This window comes from Rhinolophus hipposideros (genome assembly GCF_964194185.1).
Source record: "Rhinolophus hipposideros genome assembly, chromosome: 7".
In the NCBI taxonomy this organism is placed as follows: Eukaryota; Metazoa; Chordata; class Mammalia; order Chiroptera; family Rhinolophidae; genus Rhinolophus; species Rhinolophus hipposideros.
In genome coordinates, this window is record NC_138053.1 from 33281924 (window position 1) to 33304450 (window position 22527).

Below are 22527 nucleotides of genomic sequence, written 5' to 3' on the forward strand. Positions count from 1 at the left end.
AGGACACATCTTTATTGAAGATTATATTCCTGAATGTGTGATGATTTACTGAAAAATGTAATTTTACCAGATTATCGTTATTTTTTTCCACCTGATTAAAAAAAAAAAGCTTGTTCCTCATTCTTCTTTCCACTCACACCATCTTAAGAGGGAATATTTCATATTTACTCTAATTTTTTTCCCCTTCAGGTGTAACCTTGCTCCTGTGGTAGAGTTTGCTGCTGACGTGGGGACGAAATCAGACTTTATTACCATGAACCCATCAGTTGTACAAAGAGCATTTGGAGGCTTTCGGAATGAGAGTGACAGAGAAAGATTTGTGCATAGACTTTCCATGCTGAATGACAGTGTTCTTTGGATCCCTGCTTTCATGGTCAAAGGAGGAGAGAAGCACGTGGAGTGGGTTAATGCATTAATCCTTAAGAATAAACTGAAAGTGCGAACTGCCTATCCATCACTGAGACTTATTCATGCAGTCAGAGGGTAAGTGTCTGGAAATGACCAGTCTGTCCTTGGCACAGTGGAACATATAATGAAACATTTTTCCCACACAGGAAGGAGCCTTGGTAAAAAAAAAAAAAAAAAAAAAAGAATGGATATATATTTCCATTATTTTATAATGGCTACTCTAGTCACCAACTTGAATTTTGTTTATGTGCTATAGTATTTTAGCTCATACTCTTTCTTGAAAAAGCAAATATTTGAACCTGACACTTATTTATGTCAGTCATGAACAAACTACTGATTTTGATATTTTTCTGTGTTAAAGAGTAATAAGGAGTTATAGTAAAATTGATGAATTTGGGGTAAGAGAACTACTAAGAGAAGTCCTAAAAGGCTAGTGGGCAATATTGTAGACACATAAATGTTAAATATGTTTAAGGAGCAATTAAGACCCATCTGTAGTGAAGAGGCTTACTAGTGAAGAAGGCGGGCTAAGATAATATTCCTTAATGCATCCCCTAAAAGTTACAGATGCTATTTTTATGAATTAAGTCAACATTTCCTTCTTATTAACTCAAGCTCCAGAAGAAAAATCCAAGAAATAGACTCTTGTTTAAAAGTGGTAATGAGCAAAAGGCCAAATTCAGTTATATATATGTGTAAAATATATAGCCCAAAGATAAGTGATAATGTGCTATTTATTGAATATCTCCTGAGTGTCAGATGCTGTAGACACAAAAACAAAGAAGAGGTGGTCACTGCTTTAAAGGAATGCATAGGCTTTATGGTGGAAACAGTCATGTACAACCAGCTAGAGCATAAACAAATGATAAAGGGGTATATTGTGAAGAGTAGAATGTGTCCCTCAGGTTGGCAAAGAAGTCTTAAAAGTCTAATATTTGAACTAGATCTTAAAAACAGAATAAGGATTGTTGGGGGGGAGACGGAGATTGAGAGAGTGAAAGAGAGTGAGAGAGAGAGAGAGAGAGAGAGAGAGAGAGAGAGAGAGAGAGAACAAGACGAGAAGAAAATGGTATTGCATCGTTAGAGCAAACTGAAGCAGGAACTCAGTTAGTCCGTAGTAGTAAACTTGTGGCGTAATGGAGTCCATTGTGGGGCATTGTAATACAAAGTTAGGAAAAGTACTTGCGGCCTGGTTGGGAAGAGAATCTATGTTAGCCTGCATTAAGCACAGCGAACTGTGTGAATTTAGGAGAATAATACATCTTGTAACTGCAGACTGCTCTGGCTAGGAGAGGTGTTGAGAATGAAGGCCAATTAAGCTTTTTGACTAATTGACTCCTAACATGATAAATATGTAGGGTGGAATTAGTGGACATGGAAAGGAAGGGCAAGTTCAGGGGATCAATTAAAAACAGTGGCTTAAAGTCCTAAAAGAAAAATGTTTCCAAGCCCAGAGTTAAAAATAGTTTGCTTCATATAATTGAGACTGGGCTAAAGGGTTTTCATTTTGTTTTGTATTGAGATACTTTCCTTCAAGGATTTATAGTTTTCTTGTTTAAACCTCCACACAGTTTCTTGGATTGGGTTATTCTGCACACAATTTAATTACATTCTTATAATCACATCATGGTTATTCACCATTCATTCTCTTAATGTTTTTGACACAGAGTTTCAACAAAGTAAGATACTATACCTGCATTTGGAAGATAAGCATTTTTTTTAGTTAAGAAGATTCCTGGTAATAACAATTTGACTGAGAAAAATAATGTGTTTTTAATAGAGGGTAACTTTGTAATGTGTTGTGCTAAGAACACATCGTACTTTTTGAGAAGTCATTGTTGAGTATCATTTGATTCAGAGAAAAGCTTAATGATATCACTCTGTCCTACATTACAAACACACACTCTCTGGCATGTGCATACATATACACACATACACTCCAGTGATAACTTATTAAGATTCAAAACCAATATTTTGAAATACTTTTGAGTATGTGAGACTAACTAGAAAATTTATTACTCTGAATTAGTACTTTTATAATAGACTGGTTTTAGAGCAGGTTTAGTTTCACAGCAAAATCTAGAGGAAGGTACAGAGATTTCCCATATACTCTCTGCCCCCCACACATGCATACCTTCCCCCATTATCAACATCCCACACTAGAGTTATACATTTGTTACAATGGGTGAATCTTCATTGATACATTATTATCACATAAAGTCCATAGTTTATACCACAGTTCATTCCTAGTTTGTACAGTCTATGTGGGCTTTGACAGATGTGTAATGACATGTATCCACCATTATTGTATCATGCAGAGCAGTTTCACTGCCCTAAAACTCCTCTGTGCTCAGCCTATTCATCCCCCGCTCCCCACTAACCCATAGCAAGCACTGATCTTTTTTACTGTCTCCATAGTTTTGCCTTTCCCTGAAGTCATATAATTGGAATTATACAGTGTGCAACCCTTTTATATTGGCTTCTTTTACTTAGTAATATGCTTTAAAGGCTCCTCTGTATCTTTTCATGGCTCGATAGCTCATTTCTTTTTAGTACTGAGTAATATCCCATTGTATGAAAAAAACACAGCTTATTTATCCATTCACCTATTGATTCCAAGTTTTTGCAATTATGAATAAAGCTGCTATAAACATTGGTGTAGGTTTTTGGGAAGACATAGATTTCAACTCATTTGGGTAAATGCCAAGGAGTACGATTGCTGGGTCTTATGACAATAGTATGCTTAGTTTTGTAAGAAATTTACAAACTGTCTTCCAAAGTGGCTGTACCATTTTATATCCCTACCAGTAATGAATGTGAATTCCTATTGCTTCACATCCTCATAAGTATTTTGTGTTGTCAGCGTTCTGGGTTTTGACCATTCTAATAGGTATGTAGTGATATTTCAGTTATTTTAATTTGCATTTCTCTGATGACATACTATGTGGAGGGTCTTTTGATGTGCTTATTTGCCATCTCTATTTTTTCTTTAGTGAGATGCTTTTTAAGATGTTTGGCCCGGTTTTAGTTAGGTTGTTAGTTTTCTTATTGTTGAGTTTTTGTACATTTTGGATAACTGTCCTTTATCAGTCGTATATTTTGCAAATACATTTTTTCCCAGTCTGTGGCTTGTCTTCTCATTTTCTTGACATTGTTTTTTGCAAAACATATTTTTTTCATTTTTAATAAAGTCCAAATTATCAATTATTTCTTTCATGGATTGTACCTTTAGTGTACCATTCTAACCCAAAGTTGTGCAGATTTTTCTTCTATATTGTCTTCTAAGAGTTTCATAGTTTTGCATTTTACATTTACATCTGTGGTCTATTTTGAGTTAGTTTTTTGGGAAGGGTATAAGATCTATGTAGATTCATTTTTTTTTTGCATGTGAATGTCTAGAAGTTCCAGCACTATTTATTGAAAAGACTATCTTTCCTCCATTGTATTACTTTCGCGTCTTTCTCAAACATTAGTTGATTATATTTATGTGGCTCTATTTCTGGGCTCTGCATATGTTCTGTTGATCTATTTGTCTATTCTTCACCAACACCGTACAGCCGTGATTACTGTAACTTTATAACAATTCTTTAAATTGGATAGTTCCAGTCTGCTGACTTTGTTCTCCATCAATATCGTGTCTACTATTCTGGGTCCTTTGCCTTTTCATGTAATCTTTGGAACTAGTACTTTTGTTACCTACTTTTGATTCTGGTTTATATTTCTCTATCCATTACCAATACCAAGATGCACAATAAGAGGTATTGTTCAAACAGGGCATTTCCACTTAATTAGAATCCAGACAGAACTATGTATTATTAACAACAATGAATTCATATAGGCTTTTTACAGATATCTTAAACATAGAAAGTACACAGCTTTTTATAATTAGTGCATCAGTACTCTCCACGTTTTGTCTTACCCACTTTTCTTCCATAAGCATTATAAAAACAAACTACTTCACTAATTCTTAAACATTTTATTTTGAAGAGCAACAAGACCAAACTTCTCATCACTGGTGACGTTAATGGTATGCTTTCTTTTGATTGCTATGCTTTAGGTGTTTTTGACAAGACTTATTTTAAATTCTCTAGAATGAACTTACCTTGATACTTTCCTGATCATATATCTGTATATACCCCCTCAAATGTCAAGTGATTGACTTCTAAACCATGGCCCAGAATATGAAATGTGTTTGCAGAGATGCCTTTAACCTTTGAAATACTTTGGAAATTTGTACACATGGTGTATGTGAAAGGTAATGTCATTTACGGAATGAATGACATTAATGCACGAGTACATGCAATGTAGCATTTCTACACAAGTCCCTATAACTTGAAATAGGGAAGTGTGAATGCTCGTGAAAGAAGGTCACATGATATGAAAACAAGAGCAAAGTTCCCAAAGATCTGTTCTTTAAGTATCTGTTTGACATCTCTCTGAAACCCTGTGGTTAATACAATTCAGAAAAATAGTTTAGAGAGTTTCATTTCCTCTCTTGATTACTGGAGTTTTTTTTTGTTGTTTTTTTTATCTCTCATGAAAGTTTTAGAGCCCCCAGAACATACATTTTAGGGTGCACGTAATTATAATGTTAAAATGTGAAGGCCTGTGCAAGCACAGCAATTACAAGGAGAAATTTAAGTGATGTGGAAAGTGAAAGGGTCTTGAACACAATGAGAATCACTTAGGTAGTTTTCATGTTGTCAGATTTCATTATGTAACTTTTTTCTCTGAAAATTATGCTGGCTTTGTAACTTCAAACATCCGTGTATTTGTAGATTTCTTTTTAAGTTTCTAAAAATATAACTGTCAATCACAAAACTCAAAGATATTCTTAAATTGTTTTAATGTATGGTCATTCTTCCCAAACCATGTTAAGTGAACAGGAGAAAAAAAATAGAGCTATATTCTAAAACAATCTTACAAAATAATGAAAGGGTGATCTAACAGGGACAAATAAAAGCTATAATTACAAATTAAAGAGAATACATAAATGTATTAAACTGGTTTGGGATTGCAAGCTTTTAATTGGTATTCTTCAGAAGCCCCACATATCTTCATATATTTATTATTATTTTGTAATTTTTCTTGTGAAAAATGGAACACTTTTCACAAGACTTTAAGACTGAGGAGGGGATTTTGGAACTATAAAATCACTTGCTGAAACTTTTAAAATGTGGCTACAAAATATAAAAAACAAGGTTTTTCTCTTTATACATTGATAATAGAATCATCAATGTACAACAATGTACAACATAAAACTCTTGAAATAAAAATTTAACCCAATGACATCATTTAATATACAATTTTAAATTATTATATATATAACATATAAAATATATTTTTATAAAATTTTTAGTTTTAGGCAAATATCCTATTTTTATAATTACTATAATGTGATTTATAATAGATAAGCTGTTTTTTGTGAGGGGTAGTTAAACTTCATTTTCTTATCGTTTAACATGGTAAAAAAAAAAAGTGTAAAAAGTAGATCCTCAGTTCCACTATGAACTACCATAAATAATTTCTTAAGAATTCTTCCAGGAGGGAGAAGGAGAGAGAGAGAGAGAGAGAGAGAGATTTAAACATTGTTTTATATAACTAAACATATAAATTATTAGTTCTAGATTAGAATCATATGAAGTATTATGTACTTTTTTTTTTTAATTTGCACATTAGGGAGTTTGTTCTTATAGTTCTCATCTCCATTCTTCTATTTCTTAGTATAATACTCTTAGCTCTTCAGAGCTCTTCAGAGTTAAATTGATTTAAACTTTATATTTTTTTATAATCAGTTCTGGATAAAATATTCCAACATTTATATTTGAATCCTTTGCCCCCTGACAATTATTATAAACTATTATTAAAATATTTAAATATAAAATAAAATTAGTCAATTATTTTATAATTTATGTGATCCATTAGTTTTATATTTTAATTCTACTGTAACAAAAGTATGTAGTTTTCCTCTTTTGTCACCACATTCTAATTATTAATTTGTTTTAATATCAATATTCATATTACAATGACTCTTATAAGCTGATGCTTTGTATTAATCAAGATAAACACTTGGGTCAAACATTCACTGGTGATTATTGAGATTGATAAAAATACATATGTTCTGTGATGTCACTTTCATAGTTAATAATTATAAAGTTATTCAACAATTTTATAAATAAACATTTTCACCAAAATGTTTTTTTTAGGAAAAGATAAATTCAGGTCATATAGATTTTTAAAATATTTATGTGAGTTCTACCTTAGACTTTTGTTCCTTATCTTTTAGTGGAGAATACATATGCTATCTTTATATTTGACAAATCTTCCAGATGTTTTTATTTAAAGGATGATTTAACAACTACAAAAAAATGTGCAAGTTTGAGATAAATTGACCATATGACTGCTTTAAATTTGATTGGAATTTAAAAATTTTACTTGAAATGCTTGATATACCGCTCATAACCTAGAGCAGTGTTTCTCAAATTAGAGTTCATAGATGTATTTTGCAGGGTCTGAGAAAATGTTCCTATTCTCTTTAGAACATGCTTTTACATTGATCCAAATTGAGAACATTTGCTTAGAGAATTTTCAATTATTATTTAGGAGTTAGATTTCTAAGGAAGGTCAGAAAAATTCTGACTATAGACAAGACTATATCCTTGAGTCTCAGATTTGTATCCTTTAAAATGTGGGTATTGACATAAGTAATTATGTCATAAGTAATTTAGATTCCTTTGGGCTTCAAGTTTTACTGGTTTTCTACTGTAATTGTTCTTACTGAAGAGAATATTGAAACCACCGCAATAAACATCTGTACTTAATTTTCATAAACATCCTCAAGAATGTCTTCTCTGTAACCTAAAGGAAGTTCATGTAACTTTTGATCATCATGATAGTGGAGGTGGCTTCCTAAAATATTCCTGCTTTAAAGTCATTTCTCTTGGAATTTAAATATTCTTCATGTTCTTTAAGACTATAATTTAACTAACCCACCCTCACCTAAATGTTTCCTGTTGATAATAAAATACACACACACACACACACACACACACACACAATTCATACACATTTATGTGTGGATGTGGGTGTGGGTGTGTGTGTATGAATATAAATAGATAGATACAGAACATAAAGGTATGTTTGTTATAGAGTCATTTGGTCTATTGAATTTATTCTTTCTTTGAATTTCTCTAATTATTAAACTTTTTAAAAAATACAGCTCTGTTTATAAATGCAAATTATCGACAATTAAATCTGAAGTGGTATATGTTGCATATATGAAAAATAAAAGTAGTATACATATATACACATATATACATATATAGAATACATACAACATATATTATATATACATGCAACATATACTATATTTATCTACTATTAATATTTTATATGCAATCACAAAATATATAATATAATGTACTGTTATAAATAATTGTATAATATAATGTATTAATAGTATACATATAATATATATATTGATCAGAGGATCACAGCCTCAGGCTATGACTTCCAAATAATGGCTTTAGATATTTGAAATGCCAAATCAAGTTACTGTAAGACATTAGAAAGAATAAGAAAAAGGATTGAGGCTTGCCAACTAGAATTTTCATCTAGGAAACAAGTTATTGATAGAGTCTGTTGCGTATTTCAAAGGCCCATGAATCGTTTTGCCAAGAGATCAAAGAAATAGCCATCTCTCCTCCTTTTTTTCTTTTCTTGATAGTCTTACCCCAAAATCACTTGACTAGTTGAGTGAGCAAGTTAGCATATTGTATCAGAATAAGGATGCTAACTATTATTTATTTTAAAAATCCTTCAACAATTTCTTTTGGTTCTGTGGTTACATCAACAGCAAGAATAGGAAAGCACATTGGCCAGGGGCCGACGAGAAGCTGTTTCTTAATGATTCCAGTTGGAGCTAGAAACCTGGGATTGACTTTTCAGAAATAAGACATTCATATTTTCACATTCCATGGATGAAATAAGAAGAATATTCACAAAGACAATGTAAGAATCAAAGTTATGTAGTCCTAGTAAAAACCAATATTCAGTGGTAGGAGGGGTAACCACATAGCAGCTGTCTGAGTCCGCTACCTCTGCCAGCTTGCCCTCATCAACACGCATGGCAAACAGCCAGGGTCCTTCTCTGTTCCCCACTGATATGCTGAATGACATTCCTTTTTATGTATTGATAAGTGAGTTTTCTCTGCCTTCAAGTTAGGGACTTTGGGGTTTAAAGTTGTTTTCTGAAGACTACATTTAAATACAATATATGTTTGTTGACATGTGGTAAACATTGTTCAATAGTTTAAGAAGCAATCAAATCACATTATGTAAGTTGTCAGTTCTTACAGTTCAGTGTTGTCACAATCATTTCCTCTATTTGGTATTATGCTGGGGCTGTCACTTCAGGGGCCTAAGTGAAAGCAAAATCCTAAAGTAGTTTTTTCATTTCTTAAGAAAGGATATTTTTCATCATATCTTAAGAACCTTAGCCTCCTAATACACCATTGTTACTACTTGTTGACAAATTAGGATCCTGTTTGTATGGTACAATTTGTCTGTATGTGCCATGAAGGATTCCTTCTCCCTCAAAAGACCTTACTGCTATATAAACGGAACAGATTTTAGTCTCAATAAGAAATAACCACCTAAAATTCAAATATTCAGGAGAAAGATATCAAATAACTTACATAAACAGTAAAGTATACATAACTGATAAGTAATGCTTAGTGGCAAATACCTTTCGGAAATTAAAGGAAATAAATCATAAAGTCCTGATAAATACACTTTGGGGATTAGAAAGTAAATGGAAACGATGTGGGAACAGCAGTACTGCTGATTTCTATGTTCCTGTCGCTCTTACTCTGCATCTTTATCATAAAGTTAGGTGCCGTGGTTAAATTCAGCACCAAAAAAAAAAAAAACAGTTGAGAGATCACTGCTCTGTATTAGGTAAACGCCTGCTGCTTCCTTGTTTTAATATGTTTCCAACACCGACCTCATTACCTCCGACAAATGGTATTATTTAGCTATATTCCTTGATTAAATTTTCCTGAAGAGAATATCAGGCCAATGGTAGCATATTAAGAACTCATTTACAACCATTTAATTTTGTCCTGTTCCACTTTTATCCTCCAAACCATCATCTAAGGACCGTGTTAGGGGTCAAATGTAATGTGTTGTAGGGAAAGACTGGGCTGGAAGTTGCTATCTGATTATGAATTTCTTACCAAGAATGAGTTGCTTTTGTTTTAGGCAGTACACATTTTAATTGTCAACACAAAATTGTTTTCATAATGAAAGCAGTGTCCATAGTGCCTGACCCCACTCCCTAATTCCTCACTTATAGCACACTATTGAAGAAACATTGCTCTTTGATGTCTCTCTAGAGATAGTAAAATTAGTGACAGAATCCATTTCTCCTTCTGGTAAAAACTAAAGTGACATTAAATACAGTAATTAGGAAATCTTAGACACTTAGCTTGTATAGCTTCTATTGAATGAATGATATGGACTGAGTTTCCTTGGCTTATATAACAATTTCAGAGAAGTTTGCCAAAATTAATTAAGCTGCTGCATCAAGGAACTGAGTTCAGAGTTTCAGCTCCTTGTTTCAGATATCCAATGATACTTATACCAGTTACAAACTTAAATGTAATTAAATATCTAAAATAATCATGTGACATCTGGATTTTCTTACATAATCTAAAATACAAGGGATTTATATTACATTACTAATATTTTGGATAATTTAGTCTAATAAGAACTAAATTCTTGTTTTTTCCTTTGCTCCAGTGGATCTTAAAGTAAAAGTTTCACTCGCAGCTCAAGTTATGATTTTGCATTTCATTTTATTGATGATCTTACTCCTCTTAATAGAATTCTGTAAACTTTCTGCAGAAATTATTTCATAGCCATATATAAAATTTTCACAAGATGGCAAACTGATATTACATTAAAATATCTATTTCTCAGTAGTGTTTGATAAAATTTTATAGTCATCATTGATGCTTGACAGCACCTATTTTAGAGTAATAAAAATTGAAAAAGCTGTGTTTGGATAGGATGTAGGCACTTTCCTACAACTTTCATTTTTGTTTTTACTTCTAAATAGTCATTATTATTTTAAAATAAAGAAAAGAAAGAAAAAGAAGAAAAGAACTTGATACTTTGTAAAATTTATATCTGTTACAGCCTAATGATCCACCTGCAGTTCTCCATTAATAGTCACCACCATGAAGAATCAGTGCTGCTAAAAGCACATTTTGTAGTTTATTCAGCTGGCAAATATTTTCCCTTTCCCCCCAACTCTGAAACAGATGCCTGCAACAGAATTGCTGTTAGTTTCAAAATTCGTAAGCTGATTATTTTATGGGAAATAATTAACACAGAATATGTTTCATACAAATATGTCAATAAAGCACAAAGCATGACATTCCTATCAGACTGGATAGAAAATGAAATACAGAATTTTTCATTAAAAATGTTTATATTTATGCAGCAAAATACTTCATATCACATAATTGCACATTTGGGAAATGTGAATACATGCATTTCTGAGTATTCATTCCTTTAACAACATTTTTAGAGTGTGTCCTGTGCCAGCAGTTGGGCTAGGTCTGAAGCTGCAAAGAAGATAACAAAAGTGTGGGCTTCTTTAAGTGATGGAATCCCCACCTTTCTAGGTCCAGATGTTGACACAAGGAAGGGAGGAGTTAATCTGAGAAGGCTAGCCCAAAGGGATTTGACAAATGCTTGGAATCGTTCCAGCAGGACATGTAAGCAGGGTCAGTGAACAGAGATACACAGAAGTTTCCAAGCAGGACTAAAGGTCAGCTAACAGTACAGATCAAGAATTTACAGTAGCGCCTAGTCATAAGTCATATCATAGCTATATACTGCGTAACAGTCTTCTTTTCAGAGAACTAAATATAATTACTCAAAAAAATTATTGCTTAATTTAAAAAAAAAAGAGAAAATATATTAATCAGAGTCCCAATTTGTACAAAAGAGCTTCAGGATTCAATGACTGTATAATACTAAAATTTGTTTTAGAAAGGGATGGAAGGTAATAAAAGGAAGCAGTTATATAACTACTGAAATGAGTTACCTGTTTAGAAATGATACAAGGTGATAGAACAAAATTATGTTGAAACAGATTTATGAAACTCTCTCCTTTCTCCACCGTGACATATGTGATAAGATTGATATTCCCCTTGTTCTGTTTTTGTCATTGAACTTGGTGTGAACAGGAACTAGTCCTCGGCTTGCTCCCTGCCTGTGAGACACTGAATATGCCAGTAAGTAGGCATACTGCGACAGCCCATAGATTAATAGGAGGGCGGGGCCTTACTGGAGAATAGAACAGGAAGAAGCACTTAGAAAAGAAACAGGTGACTCACTAGACAAACTATCTGCATTTTTTTTAATTTTACTATTATTATTATTACATCTATGTAAAAGTTTTTTGGAGATTGGTTTTCTTATATCCTTAAGTAACCTGGGGAAAGGAATGTTACAACAGCAAACATAGGCTGATTGGAAAAGAGACTCAAATTCAGACTGAATTATTCCACTGTCCCTACTGGCCAGGGGGTGGTGGAGGCCTGTGGTTTCCTCTCAGGTCATAAGTATGTTAAGAAATGACTGCATTGCATAAGCATTGTGACTCAACGATAAAATAAATTGTTTGGGGAACCTGGCATACCCCCGTCAATCTGGTTTGATTAGGGACTTTCTAACCAAGCTGATGGTTGATGATCATATCAGGGGACATTTTTTTTTAATCAGGGGACATTTTAATAGCTTGTTTATTTCATTATAGTAATGCACTGAAAATAGGTTTTGTAGTTTCTCTGAAAACCCCCCATCTTTCACCCTAAAGGAAGTCTAATGTATTTTATATGTTCGTCAAATAACTGCCTCCTCTGCTTTGAATTTCTTTAAAAATAACACTTATAAACCTCCTTGAAACAAGTAAAACAAATTAGAAAGTGTTGAAAAAGGTGAGGAAATTCATAACTGATTAGAAAAACCTAGTCTCATTTGAAAAGCATGGAAAGTTCTCATTTTATGCATCAAACAGTTTTTCAGTTACTCACTGGTAAAATCATATACGAGTATAACATAAAACTTTAGGATCAGGAAGAGTTAAAAAAAGATTTTATGTGCGATGAAAATATTTAAATGATGTAATTATTATAAATATATTTATATGTTATGCATAGCTAATTAATATATATCAGAGATTTTGGTGATCCTTAGAGGCACCTAGTTAAACACCTTGTTTTACAGAGCAGGCTGTTGACATCCAGGGTCTCATCCAAAACTAGCTAGTCAGTGGCAGAGCTGCAAATGCTGATCCCAGGAGCAGCTGACTTTCCACCAGTATCTATAGAAGAATGTAACTTTATATTAGTATGACGATGTTTGTGCCCTAATATCACTCCTTTATAATATTTGTTTTTCAATATAATAAAAATCATTAATTTATATAGCTTTATACTCTTTGCCAAAATTATATTCAGATAGCGAATTCATTCCTCTATATAAGTTATCACAGATCTTGAGCTGTTTCTGGCTTGTGTTTCCTTGCCAGAGATAAAAAGATTATTCTTCATAGACAACAAGAGGAAACAACTAAATAAACTGTGTATATAGAACTAAGGATTTATACCTCAAACTTCAGACACAAGTTTTTAAGTAATTCTAAAATAGAATTCCAATGTTCTTTTTTTTTTTTTTTTCCCAGCTCTAAAAGAGATAACACAAATCCAATAGCTGGATTCTGTATCATTTTATTAAATTTAAGTTAGTTTATCTATGCAGGCTTACAGCTGACATCTGCAGAACAAAATCAGGATCTCTTCTAGAAAATTTATGATGTGTCATATTTTTTGTAAAGCTCAAACCACTTAAATTTGAAATATTTTATTTTAAATGAAATTTGAAACACAATAGAGAACTTTAAAGTATGTATTTAGCCAGAAAATAAGTGCAATTTTTATCATTACTAAATATCAATTTTTATACATTCTAAGTTGATGAAAGGTTGTTGAAATAAAAAAAATAATCTGTTTTTACAGCAAGCTTTGTCAGCAGGGTTTAAATAATTTTGCTGAGAAGTTTAATGTGGATGACACAGTATTATAATCAGAATGTCAATGTTTCACAATTTGCTGAAATTTACCCAGTGGCAATTTTGTTTTCTATTGTACACATTTGTTGTTCTGTGCAAAACAAATATTCATGAAGATATACTTGAGAAAAGTACTGGAGAATGTATCCTAAGCACTTATAATGTTGATGACTTACACTTCCATCTCTGGACTTGTCTTGAAGCCTTTATTTTTAATTTGGATTAAACTAGTAATTTCATTCTTTTAGATAAATAGGAAAATGACCTATAGCACTATGCCTTTTAATTGATGTTTAACTTTTTGTTTTGTTTTGTTTTGTTTGTTTGTTTTTTCTCTAGTGTTCCCTGTAGTGTTCCAAACAGCATCATTACTAATGTTTGGGCTGGAATGAGAAAAATACAATTTAAATATTATTTATGGTCAAGACAGATTTTAAAAATATGTTGTTTTAAGTGTCTATTTGGCATTTACCAGTTAGAAGTATAAGTAATATCATGTTGGTCTTCATTAAAATCCTGATTTCTTTCATTTCTCTTGTAGAAACACCATATTGCTATTTCTGTTCCTCTTCCTGATGAGAGAATAGGGGTAGCAAACTTATGAGTAACAATTTGATGCCTGTCTACTGACCTGTTTACCAACACATATGTGTAAAAATGAAATTTGTTGCTAATATTTAAGAACCATGAGATTTTAAATAAAATTTGAATTATTGTTGATTCTGTAAAAAAATCAGAATATCTGGCAATACTGGACCTTTCTTTCTTGTTGATAACTATGAGCCAAAGCTGAGTTGTTCTGCCTTCTGTAGTGTAGGCATTGTTCTCCAGTTCTTCACAATTGGCATACCTCTTTGTCTCTTCCATCCTGACAGTCAGCCTGATTCACACATCCTGTTTTTCTGTTTTATCTAGCTTTTAGCCATTAGTTTCAGTTTAATACCTTTGGTGAGCAGAATGAGTATAAACATATATGGTAATTGATTTAGACAGTCTTAGAACTGGAGAAGACTTTGCCTGTAGTCTCATGAAAAAACTCATTAAAAATAATGACATTAAGCCATATTTAGCCAGATTAAGTGACTTAATAAGACTTTATACACAGTAGCCTGCTCTCAAACATACATCTTTTGACACCAAATGCCATGCTCTTTTCACTAGCTTGTAAAGCTGATGGTGGAAATATTTGCAGAAAATTACGCAGCATTTAACCAGTGGAGGTTTTTTTTTGTTTTTTTTTTTCAGGCAGCGTGTGCTAATAAATGTTTAACAATCAGCAATCTAGGAAGACAAACAAATCTGGATTATAACATTTGCTGACTTCCATAGTGTAAATACTCCCACCATTGCCAATTTTAAGAGCTACTGATGAAATGTCAACCAGCTTATAAAATTCAAGAAAATTTAACAATAGCTCTTGTGAATCAATAACAGCCAGCTTCAGTCCACCAGAATAATTGTGTGTTTCACAGAGAAATTCAAACCATTAACATGCAAGCTTATTAAATAAAATCCTTTCTATCACACTGGCAACTCTAGGAAAAATGTCTATCTCATTTAGAAGGATATTTTCTTTTTATTCTATCTTTTATTATAGTTTAGATTAGCTAATGCAAATACAGTGACTACAATGATAGATGTAAAAGTAAAATCAGCAACTTTTATATAATTCTTCTCTTTAGTTTATTATACTAACCAAATATAAGCATATATAATGGATATTTTATATAATAATCCCTAAAGTGGAGTCTCTGAATGTTACTGACTGAAGAGAAAGTACTCAAATTCCTTACCCTGCTTTTGAGTTTGGCCTGGCTAAATGCTTGGGAATGACATTCAAATTTTATGATGTTTGTCAGAAATGAATATTTCGCTAAACCTATTATTATTTACCTATATGCTCCTTTTTAAATAAAAAGTAAGAACTCCTTATCTTCTCAATAATGGTTTTTATAGGGCAAAAATCTTACATTACAATTTCTCTATTATAAATCTTTGACAGCATTTTGACATGAATTAAAATTTTCCATTTTATTCTAGAAACTTGGTAGTTTTGACACTAACTCTCACAGGTATGAAGCATGTTTACTTACATAACTGGTAAAATGAGATTTCTTAAGGTCTTAACCTTAAAACCAAGTTGATATTAATAAAAATTGTAATAATTTATCTGAGAAAGTAAATTATATTAAGTCATTTCCCTTAGTCATAACTAAGTATATAGAAAGAAAACAATCATCCTTGGTAAAATTTATACAGAAAACAGAAAGACGTTTTAATACTAGATAATGCATGATCAAAATATTGCAATAAATATATTTATGCGTGTTTTATGTATGTGCATATGTGTGTGTATTCCCGTTGATATACATCCAATTCTATATCTAATTCCAGAACTTTAATGCCATATTTTATTGAACTAATTGTTAAAACAGATTAAGATTTATTTCTAAAAAGAAAAATATGTGAGTGCAAAGTAACATTCAGATTTGCAGAAAAAAGAATATTTTATCTGTGATGTTTTACTATAACTCAGTTATCTATTTCAGAGATATTTTAGGCTAAGAAACTGAAACATTGTTTCTTCCTCATTCTATAACGAAAAGCATCTCGTCAGCAAAGGGAATTAGAACCAAACCTTTTCGAATACGTGAGTTTGTACATAGTTTATCATTTCTCTATTTTCTAGCATTTTAAATTTTATATTTGAAGAGAATGATTTTGTTAATAAAACTGATTTTTATAAAGCTGTGCTGGCAAAATAACATAGGCATGTTTCACCTACAACTTCTTATCTTCATCCCCATGGTGGAATGTAGTTCCGCTGTAACCATTTCATCTAAAACATTTCACCCCTCTCTCAGGAAGATGATTTGCCCAATGTTACAGAATTATTATATGTTGGACACTGAATCTGTATTATTTGTTTCTATTACTTGTCTTATGGACATGAAAGAAGCAATAAGAAAATAGGCAAATGTAACGTTTGATTTAAGAAGAGCAAGGAAAGATAAGATTTAGAGATGAACATGCAAATATTAGTAAAAAGTTGCTGTTCGCAGGACTTACGGACGCTATTTATTTCATTTTGTCTGTGAAAAGACTGTCAAAATCAAAGGGTGTATGTGTGAGAGAGCTGGGAGAATCACTTAGAATACTTGTTGAACTCTATTCTCTGTTATTTATAGTTCTTCACCCATAACCTAATGGAAATTATCTCTTTTGATCAATGGTTTGGAGAAAGTTAGGACTTTGAGTTTGGAGTGAGTAATGTATGAAAGAAAAAAAGAACATAAGAGAAAATTAAAAATCCTGTGTTCTAGTATTCAAAAATTATTCTCTAGACAGAATTTGGGGGTAGAAATGGATACAAAAGACTAAGATATAAATTGGCTTATTAATTTGTTTTGTGTGTTTTCTCCAAATTTAAAGAAAGAGTGTGGTATGGAAAATAAAACTGCAGGAATCTATAAATCAATCTATCCATCCATCCGTCTTTCTGTCTATCTATCATCTATCTGTCTATCTATCTGTCTGTCTATCTATCTATCTATCTATCTATCTATCTATCTATCTATCTATCTATCTATCTATCTTTTACTTTCTTCCCTTTTTGGTAAACCAGTTCAACACTCACCCCACTCATCCTCCCTGAAGCACCTCTTATAGTTATGATGACAGACTTTACAAGTGGAAAGTAAAGGTAATAATCAGAATGGTCTCTTATTTCCCTTGGGTGGTGTGTGTGTGTGTGTGAGTGTGTGTGTGTGTGTGTGTGTGTGTGTGTGTGTGTGTGTGTGTGTTTTAGCACTAATGAGAAAATTCCCCAGACCTCTTTTAGAGCTCCTATAAGTAAAGTCAATAGTAATAATAGCTGGTATGGGAGTATTTTTACCTAAAAATTGGGAAGTACATCTCCAAAGTATTCCATTTTAATGTCAGCACAGAACAATAGCAATTCTGTCTGATGGATTTTATTCTTTTCCAAGTATCAGTGTTATTTCTGCCAAATATAAGTAAAAATAGAATCTGGAGATGATAAAACACTTTTCTAGAAATTCATTTCTAATTATGCATAGTTCAAGTTGATTGTTTTAAATTATTTTTGTCCCCTCTAAGAGATAAGCAATGATAACTGATTTGACAAGTTGAAGAAGTCAACATGTGATTTACTATTTGCCATAGGAAAGTGAAAGTTGTTTAATTCCAAGTTACACTAAATAAGGAGTACCATATAATTAACTGAGAAAAAAGCATGTTAACCTTCTTTTCTACATTAGATTTAAGAAAGGTTTTTTACTTCTCTGTGTTTTTGTGTTTGTTTGTTTGTCAGTTATTGGAACACACCTAAACTCAGAATGATACCCAAGAAAGTTATAAAATGAAGTATTGGACCCTCAGTCATAGTTTACTTTTTAGCAATTTAAGTTTTAAAGTTGAAATAAATGTAATGCCAACTTAAATGGTATGGACAAATTAATAGCATTACTGAGATAAAACGCAAACATAATTTTTAGGACATAGACTCTGGAGGGAGATTGCTTTTTAATCCCCAGTTCCACAGCTTACCAACTCTATGACTTTGGGTTTGTTCTTTATTTTCATCAAGCTTCAGGTTTCTGATGTGTAAAATGAAGTTAGTAAGAGTATCTACCGAATAGGGTTGCTGAGAAGATCGTTTGACTTATATGTAAACCATAGAACAGCAGCTGGCACATTGTCGGGGAGCTAAACAAGGCTTAGCTCCCTAATTAATGTATCACCGCAAATCAGGTTCAGTAAGTTACCCTTTGGGTAGTTAAGAAAAGCTAATTTTTCAATCCAGACACAGGTTTACCCCACATTCCCAGGGTGTTCCTTGCATAAGCCAAAATGGCATAAAGCAAATAAGCAATTATTTTAGGACACATCTTACTAATGGGTGCACAAAATAGATGGCGATACAGCACAAATGCTCATGGACACAATGCAAAGTTATGACAGCTCGATGCTGAGATGCTGAGTGTGGTTCCCGGGAAAGGGGCTGGGCTGTTCCAGTCTCACTGCTGGGGTGCAGGGGGTGGCACATGCTGTCTGTGTAATGCTCACTGCAAAACAGGTGCTGAACGCGCATAAATTGAAAATCTTTGGCTTTCCTCCAGTCAATGAAAGCAGGTACTAATGTAGGTCTTTCATAAAAGTGAAGAGAACTTTCAAAAGACAGGGGATACCTTCTGATGAGACATTTGGTATCAATGAGCATGAAACTTAGTTCAACTACCAGTGCCATCAATATTGCATGATGCAAAGTGCCTAATGTGTACCTCCTAGAACAGTGCACACGTTCCAATTTCAGGTGGACACATTTATGGTGACTGAAACAAAAGGGGGATTTAGAAAATGCAATGCTTTTTTCCAATGCATTTTCCTATTCATTTACCCACATAATTAGGGTATGTTTGAAAAACACAAAATGGCAACATCTTTCAAAATCAGGGAACCATGTGTGACTTTCAGAAGATCAAATATTTCCATGAACAGTTGAGTAACTCCCCATCTGGCAATCTTTGCAGTGTTTTCCACGACCAACAACCAATTCTCCAATTCTCTGAATACGAATCCATGTACGGTAATTCAATTCAATTTTGACACTATTTACCTGGATTTAACATCAGCTCTCACAGGTTAAAAGGTTCATACCCATATGCCTTCCCCGACCTCAGACACCAAATCCAAGTCCCTGGCCACCTGCATTTCTGAAACTGGCTATAAGTTACGGGTCTCTCACCTCTTTCTCAGGTGTAATAGTTTACTAGAACAACTCACATAACTCAGGAAAGCCTTTTGCCTACTATTACTGGTATGTTAGAAGGGATATAACTCAGGAACTGCCAAGTGGAAGAAATACATATGGCAAGGTATGGGTGGGGGAGGGATGACAAAAGGGGGATGGCTAGGAGCTTCTAGCGCCTTGGTGTGTATAACAACCAGAAATTTCTCTGGACCCCCCTTGTTTAAGAGTTTTTATAACCCAATCTCAAGCCCGCCTCCCTTTTTGGAGGTCAGCGGTAGGACTGAAAGTTCTTATTCTGTAATCAGTTGGCCTTTCTAATCGCCAGCCCCAGTCCTGAGGTACACAGGGGCTTTACCCTCAGTCACTTCTTTTAGTATAAACTCAGGTGTAATTGAAAGGGACTGTCTGATTAACAAAAGACATTTTATCACTCAGAAAAATTCTAGTGTTTTGGAAGCTCTGTGTCAGGAACTGGGGACAAAGAGCAAATGTATTTCTTATTATACCACATAATCTAAAAGAGAAATGTCACTTTTTATACATAAGGAAATGACCACTTGCTAATAGATCTGAACCTATGGGTCCCTTTGTAATTTGTGATTGAGAAAGTTGTGCACAAGTTGAAAAAACCAAAATACTACATCTAGGCTGCAAAAGTGCTATTGCTATAAATGTAAGAATATAAATTGGAAGACTTCTTCCCACTTCTGCCTTGTTTTATAACTTAGAAAAAAAATAATCCAAGAAGGATGGGTGGATTTCATCAAGAGTGTCAACTTGAGAATGAGAAAAAACATTAAAGGCAGAAAAAATATAATTAAGCATATATTAGTTTGGTGCAAGAGTGATTGTAGTTTAAGAGGTTGAAAATAATTGCAAAAATCACAATTACTTTTGTACCAACCTAATAGAAATTTAAAACCATCAAATTAAAATGTCACATATTAATTCCTTCCAACAACTATGTTTTAGTATCCCTATTAGGTACCAAATTATGGGCATTGTCATAAATAAGCACGTTTCTTTTGGGTGTGTATGAGATAGATAACCACGAGGTTTCTGTATCTAACATCCATGTGAAGTTTTAAGAAATGCTAAATCCTTAGCTGTTCTACTCTTTTCATGCCCCACAAAATAACAATTGCTCCTTTTATCATTATAGGATTTTATGTTTTATTTTCCATTATTATTGCTTCATTTTTTTTATTTTTCCAATTCTACTAGAAATAAACCTCAATATTACATACATGTATACCTTTTAGACAATACTGTTATTTAGATTGCATTTATAACATTCTCTCTTATTATTATATTAATACTAACATGATGAAGAGGACTTCCCTAAATTTCAATTTTCTTCAGTAACTTCATCTATCATTCAACTTTTACTGAACATGAGCTATGTGCCAGGTACTCTGCTAGGTCTGAGGTACAAATTTGGGTTAGATAGACACAGTTCTCACTTCCACTTGTATGATTATATCAATACTAGGAAATTACAGTATAACAAGTGCTATGATGGGGGAGGAAAGTATCCGATGGAAGAGTCACTTCTATAAGAAGTGAGAATGGGGGATTGATTAAAAGAAAATGACCTACTGAAGAAATTGATGTTTAAGTTAATGTAGGAATAGGGAGGAAGTGTTTAAGGCAGAGAAAATGACATGTGTAAAGACAGATGTCTTTTTGCAATCTTTATATTGTTTAACATTAGCTAACACTCATGTAACTCTTGCTATGTGCTGGTCTTACTACAAGTTGTTTTCATACTATGTAAACAACCTCATAAGCTAATTCTGTTGTTACTTTCATTTTCCACGTGAGGAAACAGCGGAGGAAACTGATGAAGGAACTTGCCAGGTTTATACAACTAGAAAAGGCAAAACCAGAATCCAAGCCAAGCAGCTTGAGTGTGTGCTCTTCCTCTCAATTCTATATTGTCTTTTACAATGGAAATGTAGTAAAGTAAAATTTTAATTTATTACACTAGGTATTCATTTTTGATCCCAATAAAATGAGTAAAATAATTTTAGAGACCAACTTGCAATAGCTAAAATAATATAAATCACCAGAAAGCCTGTGTGCCATTTACTATGAATTCTAAGTCCACAACAGACTAGAAAATCACTTCAACAACTATTTGTTGTCTTCCTCTACATGCATAGTTCCCTGCTAGGATGCAGGGACATAACGATAAATTTGTTTAATCTCTACGGTTCTCAACTTTGTGATCCTGTATGTTAACCATTAAGCATATATAAAACTTATTACAAATATAGACAAAGACACCTGTAGGATTTGAGGACAAACAGTTTGCCTTAGTTTCCTTTTAATTCATAGCACAGTGTCTAACACCTGATTACATGTGGAATGAATGACTGCAACAATGTGCTATAAAAGGAAGAATTACTTCCATCAATGTAAATCATGTAAATTCATTAAAAAGAGGCATTTTGGAGCCCTGAAGAATGGATTGGATTTCCTTAATGGAAGATAGTATAGGAGCAGGGGAAATGCAACTTGCTTAACACATAAATGTTGAACAAAATCGTTAGAGTAGAAAAATAAATAAGGCAGTGAGAGAATTCACTAAGGACTTTGACTAGTGTAAGACTGTAGGAAGCCTTGAATGATGTAACAGGGAACTTTATTCTTTTGAAAGTGGAGATTTCAGTAGAGGCTTATGAGCAAGAAGTGACAAGATCAGAGCTGTACTTTCATAAAATTTGTGTCATAGTGGGTAACGAGCCTATAAGAATATTTTTAGAAACTAATTCATTCAAATGTGTGCAAATTAATGATGATCTAAAGCAAGCCAATAAAAGAAGAAGAGAAGGAAACAAAGACATGTAAGTTAGCTAAGGGTATATTGAATTTTTAGAATGCTGCAATAAGTTTTAGCGCGCTAACCTATATTAACTGAAAGAGTCACACTTTGAAAATAAGAACAATTCCTTCATTTCATTGATGCAAATAGCAAATCATTCCTCTTCTTATTATAGTTGCTGTGGTTCAAAGCATGCTTAAAAATGAAATATCTGTGAAACTGAAATATCTTCAATAATGAAACATCTGTGACACTGAAATATCCTCAATGATTTTTAAGAATTGGGAAGACTTCCCTCCAGCATATGTCCCAGATATGTAGTATTACATTTTAGGTCTAATTGCAAAAATTGTGCATGGTGCCCCCAATAGAGCC

General features: G+C 32.9%; 1 protein-coding gene across 1 annotated transcript in view; it reads left to right on the plus strand.

The window, feature by feature from the left end:
* ST8SIA4 (ST8 alpha-N-acetyl-neuraminide alpha-2,8-sialyltransferase 4) overlaps positions 1 to 22527 on the plus strand; it is an 81401-nt gene that overhangs the window by 37932 nt on the left and 20942 nt on the right. The window contains exon 4 of the mRNA XM_081054039.1: positions 190 to 483. Coding sequence (XP_080910165.1) covers positions 190 to 483 — 294 coding nt within the window. The remainder of the gene's footprint in view (positions 1 to 189; positions 484 to 22527) is intronic.